The sequence below is a fragment of the Hydractinia symbiolongicarpus genome, chromosome 9 (genome assembly GCF_029227915.1).
Source record: "Hydractinia symbiolongicarpus strain clone_291-10 chromosome 9, HSymV2.1, whole genome shotgun sequence".
In the NCBI taxonomy this organism is placed as follows: domain Eukaryota; kingdom Metazoa; phylum Cnidaria; class Hydrozoa; order Anthoathecata; family Hydractiniidae; genus Hydractinia; species Hydractinia symbiolongicarpus.
Genome location: NC_079883.1, coordinates 24,259,614 through 24,278,554, shown reverse-complemented (window position 1 = coordinate 24,278,554; position 18,941 = coordinate 24,259,614). Strand labels below are relative to the sequence as shown.

General features: G+C 34.4%; 1 protein-coding gene and 2 pseudogenes across 1 annotated transcript; 1 reads left to right on the top strand and 2 right to left on the bottom strand.

Moving 5' to 3' along the window:
• Window positions 1–794: 794 nt before the first annotated feature.
• LOC130657546 (T-complex protein 1 subunit delta-like) lies at window positions 795–18,207 on the bottom strand. Its single transcript, XM_057460530.1, has 13 exons — window positions 18,060–18,207; window positions 17,867–17,971; window positions 6,419–6,471; window positions 5,968–6,057; window positions 5,358–5,609; window positions 4,935–5,056; window positions 4,578–4,856; window positions 4,270–4,366; window positions 3,977–4,084; window positions 3,445–3,575; window positions 3,041–3,275; window positions 1,580–1,693; window positions 795–945 (listed from the first exon to the last, which is right to left on the bottom strand). The coding sequence occupies exons 2-13, from the start codon at window positions 17,955–17,957 to the stop codon at window positions 931–933; spliced, it is 1,587 nt and encodes a 528-aa protein (XP_057316513.1). The 5' UTR covers window positions 17,958–17,971; window positions 18,060–18,207; the 3' UTR covers window positions 795–930.
• LOC130657545 (uncharacterized) lies at window positions 6,421–13,475 on the bottom strand (annotated as a pseudogene).
• On the top strand, window positions 8,139–9,002 carry LOC130657547 (uncharacterized; annotated as a pseudogene).
• Window positions 18,208–18,941: the final 734 nt, after the last annotated feature.

Here is an 18,941-nt window from a genome sequence, read left to right as displayed (position 1 = left end):
TACTGGGCTTCTTTACAAGTGGATAGTTACGAAAACATAACTTCACGAAATTAAACAAAAAGAAAAAATCGCTAAACGAAAAACGATAGAAATCAAAAATTCACCACTGTTGTTGCATTGCTTAAAATGGTATTTATCAACTCACCGAAGCAAAAACAAACAACTACAAACCGCGTCTAAAGTGATATGAACATTTCAAGTTCGGTCAGGTTAAATAAATTCGACTCGCGAATCTAAAATTAACATTAAGTGGAAAGCATCCACGCTCGCGGTTGTAACTCCCACACATGAGCTTTTTTGTTCATGTTGCGCTCCAACGTAGTTGATTTTAAAGCAACATTGTAATACGACTCTGACACATCCTGAAGAGGTTGCAAGTTAGTGCGCATGTCAGTTAGTATGCCAGAAACACAAAATCAGTGTTTAGCGCGCGTAAATATTCGATGGCTGTGAAGGCACATCACAAGGAGTACTTAGGCAATCAAGTGTATTATCATATTACATATTTTCGGAAAACAAATACTTAGGATATTTCGCCCCACACCACGACATCACGTAATTAAGCGAGAGGTTTGGTAAAATATAATTATTAGGATAAAACAAGAACTCGTTCCCAAACTTTAAAAATATGGTAAAGGATCGTATTGAAGTATTTGTGATTTGATTTTAAAGACTGACAATACCAAAATTTTATTTTGACATTTTGGACGGGTGAGGGTGGGGATCTAAACTTGGATGGATATCACGGGTATACTTGATTTTTGGGTCATTCCTTACAATAATTAAAATAGAAATTTGTGTAATAGGTGAACGTATTCAGACAATTAATTTACAAAGTACTGAACTCTGGTACTGAACTAAGCGACGTTGGTGATCCGCAGTCTTTACGATGGAGAACTTAATATTACTTCTGGATAATGGTAGCACTGCTCATCGAATGAAGGTCTAAGAAAAATGCAAACAATAGTGTAAAATTAGGAATCTCTGTGAGGTTACCTAAAACTAAGTTGGAGAGGTTATTAAGACAAGGCTGAAACGATACTTTTCGTAAACTGCTATAACTAGCAGCGTGTTTACCTACATCAAGAGATGAATTTAGGAAAGGATTACGCGCCAATTATCGTCATTTTCGCAGAAATAAATATTCGCTAAAAATGACAATTAGCGCCATTTGCGAAAACAATTCTTCGCTGAAATTTTGATTTAAAAGATATAAGAATAAAATTCTTTCGTGAATATTAACATGTGAGCTGCTATATATGCTGTTTTTATATTTCTGTAACTGCCAATGATTCGCGAAAATTTATGTTCGCGGAAAATTAACGTTGTACACTTTTTTTAAATAAATAACAACAATTCCATTGCGAAAATTATTCTCCTTATTGTATCTACAGCTGCTACCTTGTACAAGTCACATGCAATCGCATATAACCAATTCCAATAGGCAATAACATTAACTGCAGCTTATCTGGTACGTTTTATACCAGATAACCGTTGCTAATGTCATGAATGATTTATTATTCTTCAATGATACTAGGTAAAAAATTAAATAAGAGACTGTTATGATGGTTGTACTTACAATGTCGTCAATTTTTAAGATACTTCTAACAGTTTCAGCAGCAAGTGAGACCGCGCTAATGGAAACCAGTAGGGGTTGCAAAACGTTTTCTTCCAATATGTTCGATACAAATCCCTAAATGAGAAAAATAAAGAAGGATAATTTAGAAAACAGCTTGAAAGAAGAAAAAGACATTCGTCTTGCTGAACATTAATGATGGAATGGATGGCTACAAAAACCGTAAATCTCTAATTAGGCGCCTAGTAAGCTCTAGTACTTATTTATAGCTTCCACTTTTTCTTTACGTTTTCTTCGTTTTGACTAAATGTACGATAAGTGTTTGTTTCAAAAGGCAAAGTGGGTGTCCAATTATAAGAAGGGAAGCGCCAATCAAATTATTTTCCTGACAAGACGGACGCTTATTTGAGCGTGACGATTAGTCTGGGGTGTTGGGGGGTGTTAGGGGGCGGGGAGGAAGGCTTATTGAGGATGTAAGGTGTACGGCAACAACACAAGCATGAAAAAAATTAACACACGATAGAAATAAAATTATTCGCCGGCTAATTAACAAAAATTTAAGCTGGCGACCCTACAGACAATAACATAAATGTCCTTAAGAACTCTCAAAATATGTCTTACAACTTTGTTATTGTGTGAAACACAAACACAGCCATAACCACGTTGCAGCGTAAAACAAACGTCTGTTTTTTTACACTCTTCATATTACAATATAAAAACGTCCGAATTTTTTTCTTAAAGATCTCAGAAACTTCCTTTTAAATATTAACTATATGATCCCGAAGTTCTTTTTAACTACAGTATTCTCAATAAGTCAAATATGAGGAAATTAAAGGACGTTTGATGAATGTTTTGCCATAAAAATATTGATTAGATTTGAGGATGTTTTAACTTCCACGTAACGCAATAAGCAAAGAAGAAATTATTGCTGTAACCATATAAAACATTTCCATGCATTTTGAAAATAAAAACATGCGACCGGTTGTAAAAATAAAATTTATATTTAAGGAAAAAGTTGTTATCAATCTAGTGGAGGATATTGGAGCTTTGAGAAAGCGTTGTAACTCTGACCAACCAATGTGCAACTTCATGGTGTGCTTACATCTCAATTTAAGAAGTGTTAGTATTTTGGTCAGAATTTATTTAAATCTATGCAATACAAATTGTCACTGAGCTTTTTTTTCTCTTTTTATTTCTATTTAATAATTGGAAAATTTGTCCATCCATTCGCCCCTCTGCCTGCGGCCCAAAATAGTACTGCAAGTAACGACGGCAAATCCCCATTGATTTTTCCACGGCCTATGACTAGGAAATAAAGTTTTGCCTTTTTAAAAATGCTTAGATCAAGATTGGCGTACACCTTGAGCCTTTAAACCCACAAAATTTTAAATAGAAAGTGTACCCTAAATTAAAATTCAGCCTGACTTTGAGCAAGGCATCCTCTTTCTATTTTTCTTTATTTACCTTTCGAACATTTATGCCAGCGTGTTGTTCTCCCTTGGCATGACGATTTCGAAGTTCAGTTACAACAGAGATTGGAGTTAGGCCAGCATTTTCTGCAAGTGTATACGGTATAATTTCCAGCGCTTCTGCAAATGCTTTAAAACAATACGATTCTCTCCCGGTTAGTGTCTTAGCATAATCCATCAGTTTGACGCTTGCTTCAATTTCTGGTGCTCCACCCCCAGCTATCAATGCCCTAAATGTAGAAGATCAACTTACTTAAAAGACAAGGTGGAAACAAAACACGTAATATGCAGAAAACCAATTTACAAAAACAAAAACATAAATGTTTGGAAGTTTCCAGTGAATGTTACTTCGGAAATCGCCAATTAAACACTTGCAAAAGCTAAGCTAACGATAGGTACCTTTTCTTGACAAGACATCTTATAACGCACAGGGCGTCATGAATAGATCTCTCAGCTTCGTCCATAACAAGTTTGTTAGAACCACGCACCAGCAAACTGACCGTTTTACCTGGATTTTGGATGCCAGTAATCTGAATACATTCCAGTGAAAAATTGTAAAAAATATTAAAGTTTTTTTAATCTAAAAGTACATGCTAGGCTTTCCTCGTTTTTTTCTAATTAATTACCTATGGCAATCTGAAAGCTATGATCACATATGTATGAAATAAAACAAGAAAATGGATAAGTATCAAAGAACATATGTGCAAAACCGTGAGGTTGAGAAATTGGACGCATTCTTGACGATATTTAAGATGATATACCTGTTTTAACCTATTAATGCATTAAATAAAAGGTATAACTTATTAATACAAGAAAAGTAAAAGAACAAAAGAAACTTCACAACTATGAATATCTTAGGTAACAGGTACTTTCCAGGAAATACAGTCATCTATACAAAGATTGTAATCACAGTAAGCTTGTGATGACTCACCTTCACTACTTTTGCAGCACCAGTTGAGAACTCTTCAACAAGATCAGCAGCACCAAGCATTTCAGGATTTAAATGGTCAGCACTGGCGATTGGTCGACAGTTTAAGGTCTAAAAATGTTTAATCCGTTAAATAGGAAATGAGCAAAAAAAAAGGAACTATTCAGTTTTATTCAATCAAAACCTGGATGCCGGTGTCAGTAAACTATTTGATAACAACCAGGAACATGCTTGGTGAATATACTTTACATAAGTGAATATACTTTAAAGGAGAACTATGTTAAAAATGAACATACTTTACATATAAAATCAACTTCATCTCGTTCAATATCTCGGACAACCATTATTTTCATTTTACCAAGGAAATGGAGACCCATATCGCTTATAGCATCTCTAAAATAGAAACAGTTAAAGTAACAAACGTTTTGATAGCAATGCCTCTCATTTTTTATCTAACCATTAACAAATTTCCTCTAATATTTTATTCTGGCACACTTTGCTATAATTTTGCTGTCCACTAAGCTAAACAAAGAACTTTATAAAATACTGACAAGGAAACTTTTTCTGTAACCTTCCTATTAAGTGTATATTTACTTCAACATACCTTAAAATTGATTTCTGTAGCAAAACAACATTACACCCAGATTTTTTAATTTTTTTGCATATGTCTAATATATATTGTCTTTCCTCTCTTAACACTCTGTCCATTTGTGTATAATCGCTTACAATAACATTATTTTCCATGTCTGTTTTTGGTGGGGATATGCAAAATTGCAAAAGGCCAATTTTAGCTTTTTCAACTCTTCCAACACCTTCAGCAAAATGTGAAATTCTGTGATTTAACACAAGTCCATCCACCATTTCAGTATCTTCGATAGTGCCACTATAAGACAACAAGCAATGAATCATTAAAAAATAAGCTTTTAAAAGCAATTTGAAAGTTTACGACATCTAGGCTTACCCCAGTTTTGTTACAATTTTAATATCTCGTAAATCTACGTTGGTGTCCTTGCTGGGATCGATTACTTTTAGGACAGAGTCCACACAAATTGGAGCCAGGAGATTAGAGTATTGTGACACAACCTGAAGAATAAAATTAACATGATATAAAGCTAACACCATTAGCAGGTAGCCAATTATGAAACAACATAATGATTTAAATCAACATCATATACACACAACAAGAAAATATAAAAACAAGACTTTTGCTGTCCTATTCGATACCCGATATACATTCTATTACAGGTTGGCCACTTGCTCTACAAAAATAAATATCTGGAGTTTTCTTCAAATTATTGCAGGATTTTTTTTAACATTCTCCAGAAAAAAATAGTTTGATATTAAGTAAAAAACCATCCACAAACATAACATTGTCTAAAATTACCTTTGAAGATAACGAAGTTGTGGCACTTTTTAATAACAGTTCCCTATCTGATAAATCTACTGGTGTGGACATTTGTGTCAAAATTTCTGCAGCTTTTAAAGCTGCCTTTTGAAACGACTCTGATATCGTTGTTGGATGAATTCCTTTTTCCAACAATCGTTGTGCAGCTGCCAGTAAGCTTCCAGCAATAACAACAACAGATGTTGTACCGTCCCCTGCTTCAACATCTTGTGCTTTCGATAATTCTACAAGCTGTAAAACAAAAATAATGCATAAGTGTAACCTGTGCAAGTGTGGGGATAATTAATGCTGTCTGAAATATACAGTTTTCTTTATAAGCAACTCGTTTATAAGCAACTGAACTGGATTTAAAAACTTTTTAAGCAACTTCAGTTTCATACAAATATGCAAATCTTTAAACAGATTGAAATGGAACAGCAAATCAATTTCCAACAAATGTTATTGTTTACTTATGCACATTTATTCTTCAGTCATAAAATATTGAAACATCTTGACTTTCACTTGGCCTTGGCCAGCAAAAAGGTAAAATCGACATTTTCTTACAGAGAGATGGTTGCTTTATTATTTTTTATTCTAAACACTTATTTACCATTTTAGCAACAGGATGCATGACTTGCATTTGTTTCAAAATAGTTGCACCATCATTGGTTATGGTCACAGTACCATCTGCACTTTTGATCTAGAAAAAACAATGTGAAATGCTAAAAAAGATAAAAGTGTGGAAACCTGTTTATTACTAGAAAGAATTTATCAACTGTAAAGCTTAAAAAACAAAAGAAATGAAAAAAATTGAACTTTAAAAAGTTGGAAAGTTCTAATGCAATGGCAACAATAGTTTCGTACATTTTAGATCTATTAGAATTGCCAACTTGAACTTGTTAATATTATAGGAACATGGGTTTCTTACTAAGATTCAAAATTATACAATTATAACAAAAATGGCCAAGAAACTTCTGTTATCTAAACCAATTTCATCAGAAATGTAGAATTGTTTAGTCATATCAACACAAGAAAAAGAATGAAAATTACAATCTTAGTACCATTTTGTCCATTCCTTTTGGCCCTAAACTTGTTCTGATTGCATCAGCAACACCTAAAACATAAAAATACTCAGTTAATGGGGGCCCATAGTTTTCAAATATAAATACCTCAATTCACAACAATGCCGAACACTCATACAGACTTTACGAGGAAGTTTTTAAAGATTATATTATTACTTATATAAACCTAGTCATGCAAGTGAAATTGAAGAAAAGTTGAAACCTGTTTAGAAAGATACTGTTTCCACTATTAGAGACAAGAAAGTTAAGACTGAGACAGACACTAGCTCACATGCTTGGTTCTCTAAATTGAATAAAGCTTCCGCACACCATTTTAAACTAGCTCTCAGGACCCTTGGCAATCACAGTTGGAATATTAAAGCGAAGTATGGTAAAAATGGTGAGTCCTGGCTGTGGGGAGACAATGAGCATTGTGTTATTTGTCTTTGTAGTTTTTCCAACTCTTAATATCCAAAATTGTCATGTAAAAATAGGGTCAGGCAGGTGACTTTAACACAAAATATTTGTGACATCTGCGGGTATAGCACTATTTCGTCCCAAGTACAATTTCTTCATATAGAAATAAATTTCACTTTGATGGGTTTAAACTCATTTTTATCGATGTATGCCTGTTCTATGAATCCATCTTTAATTTAATACAAGCTTTGGATAGGCAAAGCAAATTTCTGCAACTGGCAACATTGTATCTTTTCAATACTCCTTATTTTCTTGCCACAATAGTACAATTTTCCTAGAATCAAAATTTTTACCTTGCCAATTCACAAGGGACTTAGAATAAAGTATTAGGCTAAGTTACATTGAGTACCCAGAATATAATGCTTCTTTTTCACAGTTAAAACCTAGCTAGCAAAAATTTTACTAGCAAGCGTTTCATTCTAGATCCGGTTGTTATACACAATAAGGGTGGCCACATCCTGGACAAATACCCCAGAGTCAAGGGTAATTTTGAATTAAAAACACCCCCCTACCCAAGACATGGATATATGTCCCAGGGGCTGGGGTATTTATCATAACACAAAATGGTCAAACACCTGCTGCGTATGGTTATATGCATGATTTAGATGCTTTTTTGTTTCTTTGTTTTTTCTGGGGGCAGGGGGTGAAGGGAAGTGAACCTTAAAAATTACTACGAAAACTAGCTGGGTTTTTTTATAAAATATACCGTCTACACACTTATTGTTGACCAATTATTTTTTATATTATAGAAGAAAATTCACGTTTTGTTGATTTAAGAAGCATTAGCTAAGTTTTCTTTTTAGATAGCTAAGATTATTTCCCTCTTTTTTTGCATTTATTGCCTGTAAGGCTAGGTTTGTATTTACTACCAAAAATTACTCAAGATATAGTAATCAAGGTTGATACCTTATATAAAATGCAAATAGGATAGACTGTAGCTAATAACAATGTTTGTTGCTAACTATCCTGTTACAGGCTAATTAACCAGACCAGCAACCTCGTCCCTAAGACCTCTTTTCGCTTTTTTGATATCGGGGATGGCGCGAAGAAGAAGGCCCTGGACCCGGCCGCTTTTTACACCCAGAAATCTTGGGTGTAGACTGCAGCGTCAGCACTTTTGCTAAATGTCGACAGTTCTTTATATGGATATGTGACATCCATATATGGAGTAAAACTAAGAATTTAAAATTATTTCAAAAAGTGAACGGCGAGTTAAAGTGTTAAAAGGGTTCCGTTTTTCAAAATGGACAAGATATTGCAATTATTTTGTAGATTGCAACAAACTTTTTTAATTAATAACATAAATAATATTATCTTAAAGCCACAGCAAGTTAAATGTTTCGAGCATCTTTTAAATGGATATGATGTTATTGGTGTTTTACCTACTGGATTTGGGAAATCCTTGTTGTTTCATTTGTTGGCAGACTTTTTGCCAAGAAAGAGTGTCCAAAATATAGTATTGGTGGTGTGCCCTCTTAATTCTATCATAGAGGACCACTTGAAAGTTTTAGAAGTGAGAGGTATTGGTGCTGGGGTGCTTCATTTGGGCAAACAGTTGTGCCTGAAAAATTGTTTCCGTGTAATGAGAATGGTGAGCCTGAATTACCAATTTCAATTAAAAATGGCGAATTAAAACTAGTATTTGCTCACCCAGAATCTCTGCTTAGTGTCAGAGGACGAGAATTGCTAAAAAGTTCTGTTTACCAAGAAAATGTTGTCAGTTGTGTTATAGATGAAGCACATTGTGTAAGCATGTGGTAAGTAAAAACACTCCAGTGAATCATTTTTTTTTTGTGTTTTTTTTTAAAAAAAGACAGGGCTGGCGAACACTTTTATGCTAGAAACGAATTTTAAAATGTTTGTTATGCGACAATGTAAAACTTTATTTTGGATGTTGTCTCCACTTCACGAATCAATTCGCCTACCCTGACTTTGTCAATGGTGAACTCAAGCTTCCAGTGTGTATTTTTAATTATTATAAACAAAATATTTTTTCTCTCTCTACTTAAAACTACATACATACATACTATATATTATAAATAAAACTATGCCGTTCAAGTAAATTCATAAATTTAAAACTTTGTATATTGCTACATAAAATAACATATATTATATATAATGTGTATCTTCAAAAAATATAAACTTTTAATGTGCTTAATTTGATTTATAGGGGTGAGGATTTCCGAAAAATTTTTAGCGAGTTGTCTACGTTAAAGGCACTTTTCCCAGATGCTGTTACATTGGCTCTAACCGCTACTGCTACACCAGACACTGTAGAATATTTGATTAAATCGCTCGCCCTTATTACGTATAAAGTCATTGCTGTATCGCCAAATCGAAAAAATGGGTTTGAAACTTGGGTTTGAAAGGATTTGAAGTTATTCTCAAACCGTTGGCTGAAAAATTAAACGTGCAAAGAGAACACTATTCCATGACAATAATTTATATGCATTTAAGATATTGTGGGTATGGGTACAAATTATTTGAAAATGTTATAAGAAATCATTATGTTGGTGACAATATTTGTCCTAGAGCAAGATTGTTTGCACAGTTTCATGCTTCTTGTACTACACAAATGAAAGAGGATATATTGAAGGAGTTAAAGAAGTCAGATTCACGAATTAGAGTAGTATTTGCTACAACTGCTCTAGGTATGGGTGTTGATGCTCCAAATATATCTAATATTATTCACATAAGTCCTCCATCAACATTAGAGTCATTTGTGCAAGAAATTGGAAGAGGAGGAAAAAATGGTGTAGCTTGTGATTCACTTTTACATTTCAACAATTCTGATTTGGCATCTAAGTATATAAGTGAGTCAATGAAAAAATACTGTGTATGGGATAGATGTCTCAGAGTATTTTTGCTAAACTATTTTGGATTTAAGAGTAAAACTCAGATTAACTGTTGCAAGAACTGTAATGTTGGTGCTGATTCTACAATTGATATCAAATTAAACGCACTTGACGACAATAAGAAGATAGCATGCAACATAGTTGGGGCTGATATGGAGATGCTTAAAGTAGAATTGTTAAAAACGGTTGAAGATATCAATTCTGATGAAAACGTGATGTTTCCTTTCCACAGTAAAATTAACACTAACATTGTAAATGAAATCCTGAGAGAATTAGCATTTATTTCTTGTGAATCAGACTTACTTTCTATGTTTGGTATTATATGCTTTAATAGACAAATATGCACCTAAAATAGGTTAGTAAAAAACATAATATATATATACCATGGTATGACAAAGTTGGTAAAATCTTCAATTTCATCCACAAATAAAATTCAATTAGCCAAAATGCCAAATTTTGTCAGCTTATGGGTATATATATATGTTAAACAAAGGAAATTAGTTGCTTGTGCTTTTCTACCCATAAATGAAAATCTAACGCAAGGGCGATCTTTTAAAGGGATCCCGAGGTGTCTACACAAGTAATGCTTATGCAACTCAAAACATTCAAAGAAATATAGTAGAGAAAGTCTTTTTAGCCAAATCAATATTATGTAGAAGATATATCCATGTTTACCTCGTAAAAACAGCAGCGCTCGCCTCCATTTTGTTGTGATTATATTTCGGTAAAATTCAACTCTAGCGTCCAGTCTTTTTTCCATGGGTCAAAGTTGTGACGCGCCAGTTCAGTATCAAAAGCGCGCGAAATACATAATACACAAGAAAATCGTTTCGTTAATGCAGCAAAATGTCTGTAAATCCTTACCAGTTTGAAACACAAAAAAAGGTTGTTAACAATTCCAACAATGATAGCGATGATAGTTGGGAAGATGTTCCCGACTGTCCAGAAGAAGTTAGAGAGCAAGAGCCTCGTATCAATCGCCTAGACGTCGAACCATCCTCATGGTGTAAATGTTCGTTTTGCTGTACGATGCCTGTGAGTCGTGAATGTTTATGCTGCACAGAAATCGACGAAATAAAGTTGAGATATATTTCTGGTGGTATGATTCTGTATAATTGATTAGTGTGCATATTTTGTTGAATGAATAACTAAGAAATTTTTATATGCTCGATCCCAGGACCTGTATGAGACAGGCCTCTAGATCTAGTTTGTAAATTTTCCCAATTTGTTTTTTTTCTAGATTATACATGCGTAACTCAGCATGAAAGTTTCGATGCTGTGTGTTTAAATCCACATGTTTTATGGACCGCTATGGTTAGTTTGAATGACAGGGAAGGTGCATGGCTACCTTGCATAGACAATATACCGAATCGGTAAAAATATATATTATTCTCAAACATAGATCTCATACAAAATGTTTCTCAACACGCTCAACAAAATACAAAACAACAAAATAACTCTATTTATATCTCAAAAAACTATACTCAACTTATGTACATGCAAAAATATACATTTAATGAACCTCATCCCCAGGCCTTTTTCTCGTTTTAGGACTTATCGCTACGCAGCGTATCGACAGTTTTCTTGGTTTGTTTATACAAAACTTGGAAGACATGTTCGTAGAATCATTCCCGCTTGTGTGGTTTCAAAAATTAGAAAAAAATTTCCAGAAGAAAATGGAATTTATGTGAATTTCGATGGCGACGATGAGGGAGCAGACGGGATGTCTGAAATTATCCAGGCATGGGAGTACATGACCTTCAAGTATTCATAATTTTTTTTCTCAAATACTGTTCTAGCGATTAACTTGTTCGTTGGTTTGCGCCAAGCAATTTTGAAGCGTGGTTTCCCAAGCTGTTCACCAGATTGAATAATTGCTTGAGTTCGCTGGCAGTTGAAGTTATTATCCAAAGCAGCCAGATAAGCACCCATGACCATATGATCGTGCTGAAAATGGTACTGCTTAGGAATATACTTCAACAAAAGGTTGTTAAAAACTTCCACATTCGTTGTGTGCACGACATCCGTTAAATACTTCAAGTCATTTTTGAAGGACTTGTCTCTGACCATTGAAACTAAATATTGATGAGCTGGTGAACCCTCTAACAACCAGTTCTTACTTTTTTGTTCTTCTTTCGTAAGTGGTTCATGTTCACACCTTTTAAATTTTTTACATCCCGGCCATTCATGTTTGTTGATAGTGTGATAGATGATTGACTGAAATTTTTCATAGATAAGGTCAGCATCGCCATTGGCAGTTGTAACGCTCCACCAGAAGTGGTTCACTATTGAAGGTACCCACTCTAACAAACTTTCTAACTTTTCTTTTTTGCAATTTTATTGATTTTTTTATTTATATTTTTGGCAACGTGCCATGGATCAAATTGATGTTTGATTGTGTTGAACTCAGGGTTCACTCGCATTAGTTTGCGTATTTGTGTGTGTTTATCTGTGGCCACAACATCCACGTGAACATCATTATTTTGCAGCTGTCGTAAAATACGAACAAACCCTTCTTTTTCCATGGCGTTTGAATTCTTTACTTCTGTTACAGGTACCACAACAGTGTCAATAACTTTCCCGGTAAGTGTTTCCATGAACATATAATTGCAGTACTTTGCAGAATGGCCAGGGCTATCGCATCTTCCGTCACCAACGAGAACAACGACATCACGCGATTTCAACAATTCCACCATACGTTTACGTTCGACATTCCACTTTTGTCTAACTACGGGAAGGATGAAATCACGTCGAATCTGATAATACACACTGTCAGATATGAATTTCAAATTAATCAACCATGCAAACCTCGAAATTTTTGCAAACGGTACCCCTGAAAAAGCGATTGATGTTGAAATAAATAAATTTCCCAATCCGTTTAGTGAGTCGACCATTGGTTGACTTTTCCATTCGATATTGCATTCATTGAAGCAATTAATTTTTAAATGCAATTGGGAACCGGTATTCATAACTTCTCTGATTTCAGATTGATCAACAGGCCCACCACACCTTGGACACCGACCGAGCAATTCAAATAACTTACTCTCGTAAACTAGAAATACACGTTCATTTCTAATTTTCTCCTTCCAACTGACACACTCATTCTGCGAAAGATCAGATTCTGTTGCATTCTCATTCTGTGAAGGAACATAATCACTATCAGCAGCGTCTTCACCACATTCGTCACTCGAACTTTCTGATTTATCATCCAATTCCAATTCATTATTTACAACCTCCAATTCATTATTTACAACCTCCAATTCATTATTTACACCATCCAATTCATTATTTACACCATCCAATTTATTATTTACACCATCCAATTTATTATTTACAATTTCAACAGCAGCACTAATGACATCCTCCGCTTCATCTAAACCACTACTCTGAACACCCAAATTGTTACAAAAATTGTCAGCCACCACAGTCTCTAACACGTCAGTCGACACACTCTCACGATTCTGAGAAACAATTTTTACGCCATCACTTTCTAAAATACCTTTCTTGGGTATTGGAAATTGTACACCTTTCGATGGATTGTTCTTTTTGAACGTTTTTGTTTGGCACCTAATACTTCTGAAGTGTCTCATCCTCGTGAGGGTAGAGGCATCTCGATAATACGTCGGTTCTGTTTGCACACTGACTGTGTTGTAAGTGATGTCTGTGTCTAGAACCTTGAACATCAGAATCAGCAGGCGAGAGGCTTTCAAGACTGTCAAAATCATCAACTGGAATTGTATAAGAGTCTTGTTTTTCTAATAAGTCTGAGACAATCTGAAATTAAAAGAAAATCAAATGATAAGTCCTGGGTACTAAGGTATATTATATTATATATGTCACACCTTTTTATAACACAAAATGTATATGATTGGAAGGAAGATAAATAAATTTACGTATCTATATTTATCATTTTTCTCAAGAAGTTTCATATTTGATATCTCGTAATTATAAGCTGAAGACTGGTCACCAAGTTGTTATTGCAAATCACAATACCTCAGCTTGTTCTTTGACTTTCAATCTTTTTGTGGATGATGCTCTCTCAGGTGTTGGCTCAATATGAGGGAATAAGGTGGGTATTGCCCCTGGCACCAGCTTCCGAATCATTTTTTTATTTTTATTTGCTGCATACTTTTGTTGCATATCAAAAGATTTGTCGAAACAGTCTTCGGTGAAATGGGTTGAACACAAGTACCGATATTTTGGCAGTGAGGTCCGTTTGACTTTGGCAATCCATGTTTTATTTAATTCTGGATCCTTTGGAAATTTATGATACGATACATTATCATTTAAATTAGATTGATTGTGACATTTATAAGCACAACAGTGCGGCATGTTTACACGTCCTCACAGCATGCGCACCACGTGAAAAAGACCGCGAAACAAATCTGAGATGAGCATATTTTTCAGAATGAGTTTCGTGGTCGTACACATGATCATAAAAGACATTTTATACAGAGAATGTTGCATCAACTTATAAAATAGGAAGACGAATGCAGTGAAGCCAGAGGGATTGTTTATAGGCTAACAGCAATTTTTTCACGCTACGCAACTGTGACGTCATAATAACTAATTTGTGGTTTTGAGTAATGAAAATAAGTTCTTCACTATTTCGAAAAGAAGTTGGACAAGAAGCAATGGCGGACAGAGCGAGAAGGAAGTAAGCGAGCGAAGCACAAACTTTTGATTAACGTTATTTGTTGAATCGATGAGTTTGAACAAAATAAATAACAAAGGTATGAATAAAATCATGTACATTTTCATATAAACCAAACTTGTGTAGACACCTCGGGATCCCTTTAATGTTAGGAAAACTGTGATGTTTTCGTCCGTTTATGTAGTTAAATGGATCAAGCAGTATTAAATCTTTTATCATTTCTTTTTCATCCTTCATACTGTCAGTCGTTGTATGATGTGTCGATGATGCATGTATTTTAGAATTTTGATCAAAATTTTCCACAATCTCTTTAATTCCATTTGCTGCCTTGCTGATTTTGCTGATAGATTTCACTGACTTATTTGCCCCCATTCTCTGAACAATTCCCTTTGACACTCTATTCATTATTTCTTGTACCAAATCGTCCTCTACATTATTTCCTTTCCCACCTTTCCAGTTGCTAAAAAAAACCCAATTAAACTCCTCAGAAAGTCTGGGAGTTAATAAGCATTCCATCTGAGCTATGCTAAGAAAAATCTCAATAGCATATTTGCTGTAAGCTCCTAATGATTTGAAGACAACCAAAAGTAATTTTTGGTTAATAAGATTTCTGTCTCCATCTCCCTCTTTTGTTGTGTCTTTTAACTGCATCAGTAAGAGAGTTAAAAAAATTGTGCATAGGCCATAGTTCTGTACATAGTCATCTTCATTAGTGACAAATTTTTGAAGAACGTATGTGTCAACAAACTCAGTTAAAACGTGATCTAAATACTGATGTTTTTCTTCTGTAGACTTATGTGCCAGATTAGGTGGATAACAATGGATAGTCGGTTTATCATCTAGATTAGTCATACCAAAGAATTTTATTGCAGCAGTTACAATATATGCCTTTCCCATGCTTAAAAATAATTCTTCACTGCCATCATATGAGTCAAGAACTTTGGAGGGTGTTGCATTTTTTCGATTAAATTTTTCTCTAAAACATTTCAAAGTTCCTTGTTGATTGACAGAATCACCTTGATGTAATAAGTGGTAGGAATATTGAAGAAGAGAAGCCTTTCAATGCCACATTACAGGCTTAAAAGGCGAGCAATGTTCAAAGCGATCTGTAGGAGTGTGTGATCCAGCCAGTATGTCCTTGGCACCTGCAAAACGCACACGTGTTAACTGGTCTCCGGAAAATGGAATTTTCATTTCCTTCATTACATCACCTTCTGTAAATACCGTATGTGATTGTGTCTGACCAACCGAAGCAGGTTCTTCAGGCAGTGGTGGATGTTCCCGATTTGGGTAAATTTTGCAACAAGCCAGCTTTACTATATAGTTCTGCAATCCAGTCCTCATATGTCCTTAGTATTTTCACACAGTCACCATATTTGTTCTCATTTGCATCCATTATTGGCATTGAAACAATCAATGATTTTTTGCTCAAATTATTCGTGTACTTGTGTTCTATGTGGCTAGGAACAATTTGCTTAAAGATACTGGACTTTGGAAAGAATTGCAGAAGCACTCGAGCGATGAGAATTTTTGTTGTGCTAATGTAGGCTTTCCATTCTGCTTGATTTAAGGTAAATTTACTTCTGATTGGTATGGATTGCTCTCTCAATGGCATTTTGCTGATATATATTAAAAGGTTCAGATGAAAGTTTGTCACTGTCTTTATTATATACAGATTTAATATTTATTGTGATGTGTTGTTGTAAATATCCTGTGTTGCTATATTGTTGTTTGATTTTTCTTCAGATTTATTGTCAGAAACAGACATTTGTAACCTTTTTCTTGGTTGATTTAAACATTGTGTAGTGTCCAATAACACCTTTTTTTTGTCCTGGTCTTTCCTAGGTGAAAAAGTGTTCAGCCGCTTAATGGAAACTTTTTGTCGGAGCTCAATTTGATTAGTTTGACATGACCTTCGAAATTCCCACATTTTATTTATAAACGTGTGACAGTTTCTACATATTACCTTTGTTAAAAAATCCTCTTGTGTAATATCAAGTCCACATGTTCTAATAATTTTTTGTTGCAATTGTTTTTCTTTTGCTTTATTTGAATATTATATTCACAATATGCTTTTTTTGGAAGGCTTTGGCACATACCCTGCAATGACATTCATCGTATTCTTTTCGTACATATAACTTCTTTGGTGTAGTTTGTACCTAAAAATATAATAAAAATTTTTTCCTCAATTTTAAAAAAAATGTAAGCTAGTTATAGGCAAAAAATATATATACTTTACCTTGTTATTTTCTTTGTTCATTCTGAATTAAGTTTTTGGGATTACCAATTTGAAAATACCTTGTAGAGTACACAAACCTACTATTTCTCGCTATATTACTCTTAATTATTTTATAGATATACTATCATCTAGCTAATCACAACACCTACATTGGCAAAATATTTTTACTGCTAGCTAGTACTGAGCTTGCCACATAGTGTATATATATGATGTATATATTTGCAAAACTACATATCAACAACAAACCATTATTTTTCTTGTAAATAGCTAGCTACATAAATATCTCTATTCATTTCTGTAGAAAAACCAATTATAAAATTTTATTTTATATTTTCAGAATGAAAAAATTGCCTCTTCTTTTTATTTTATTTTCCATCCAAGTTTCTTTTCCCATGTGCGCACCAGACACTCAACCAGACAGAGGGGCTACCATTTTTGTTTATAACTTGATGATACGGGCGACTCGTCTCACTCGCGGAATGTTTATAAATTTTAAGCATAATTAGTGAAAGTGAGGCTACCAATCATATTGCAAATCCGACCGGCGGGGACCAGGGCCTTCTTCTTTGTGCCATCCCTGATATCAAAAAAGCGAAAAGAGGTCCTAGGGACGAGGTTGCCAGACCAGACCACTAGCAAAAAAAGCCAACTACTTCCAGATCAGGGAAAAACTTCCAGATCGGGAAGTATATACATTAATTTGCGAACATAGGGACCTGTTGAATAAACTTCCTGATCGAGGTTTCTATGCTATTAAAAATGGCTTCCTTACATCTTTTTTTTTATTCTAACAAGAAGAGAAATAATAAGCATGGCTACAAGTACAACTATAACCATAAAAAATAGCTGCATTAAAGGTTATCATGTTTTATTCACTCAGTAAACCTAGGGTAAAATTTGAAGCTTGATTTACTTATTGACATTTTTTATTGCGCAAACGTAAGTAGTGATGCACAAAGCAGTTTTCTTATTTTGAGCTTCCCAATTGAGAAGTTACTTCTGGATAAGGCAGTTAAAAAGCTTCTGTTCAGAAAGTACTTCTCGATCTGGAAGTTACTTCCATTTACTTACTTACTCTCTCAGACTTAGATGCAATTTCTGCCCTAAGGATATACGCACCTAAACGTCAAATGTGGCCAAGCTTAACTACACACACATGAAATAACACAGCAAGGGTAAATGCACTAAATCACATAACAATAACTTGCTTTGTGACCTCTTACCTTTTGCAGCAGTGATGTTGCTTAGGCGTACTTGAACAGGCTTTTCTCTGTCCTTGAAGGCATTCCTTGGTTGTTGGTTATCAGTTTTCATGGTGGAGAAGGGCACTGAAAAAGGATATATAAGGCTAATTTAGTTAAATTAACAGGATTGCAAAGATATATTTGGATTCATCCCAGCCCAAAATATACGAACCTTCCAGAAGCTCGATGCAGGTGTAGCGTTTGCATAAATATAGTCCAGTGTTACGGGCACATGAATTATGACTTAAATGTGCTGAGAAAGCATAAGCTGCTTACAAAATTTTGTGGAAACTTCTTCACGTATCTATTATAAGTATATATCTCATATATGCATGTTTGACCTATACAAGAAGTGTCCAACGGAGTATCGTCCATAAATCATATAACATGTCCAACCTCTCTCAAGCAGAAAAACATCTGAGAAAGAATTAAAGATAGTTACCCAAAACATTGGAAACACGTTAAACTTGTCCTAAGCAGTAAATCATCTAAACCTTCCGGGAAAACGGAGGTTCTGGACTCTAGTTCGTTAGTTTATATATGAAACATATACCTATACTAGATACGTGAAAGAAGTACCAAAATTGTTTTGTAGTTTTTCAGTTTGCCTTGTTTTAGCTATTTGCGCAGCTAGATAGCTAGGAAAGTTTTTAAGGTCAAGTAAACTTGTTTTGCCTCCGTGTATCATCACTTTCTGTAACAAATATGCAGCAAACATTTTTGCGAGCAAAATAGTCCTTCTTGTGTAGGAGAGTACAATCATACAAGAATATCAACAAAGCTGTTAAACAGGGTTAACAAATAGTTATTGTTTTAGCTACACATTTTTTCCTCTCTCTGTGGTGGTCTGGTGTAGCTAACCTTCATTCAGCCTTAACAAATACCCCTTAGTATGATTCAATGACAATGTTTTTACATATATATAGCTAGCTAGCTATAGCTAAAATTTTATCTATTCTTATAGCTAGATAGCTTAGCTATAGTTTTTTTAAATGTTCAGTACGTGGCTATATCCACACCCATATTAATAGTAGAATGATGTTCATGTGTTTTT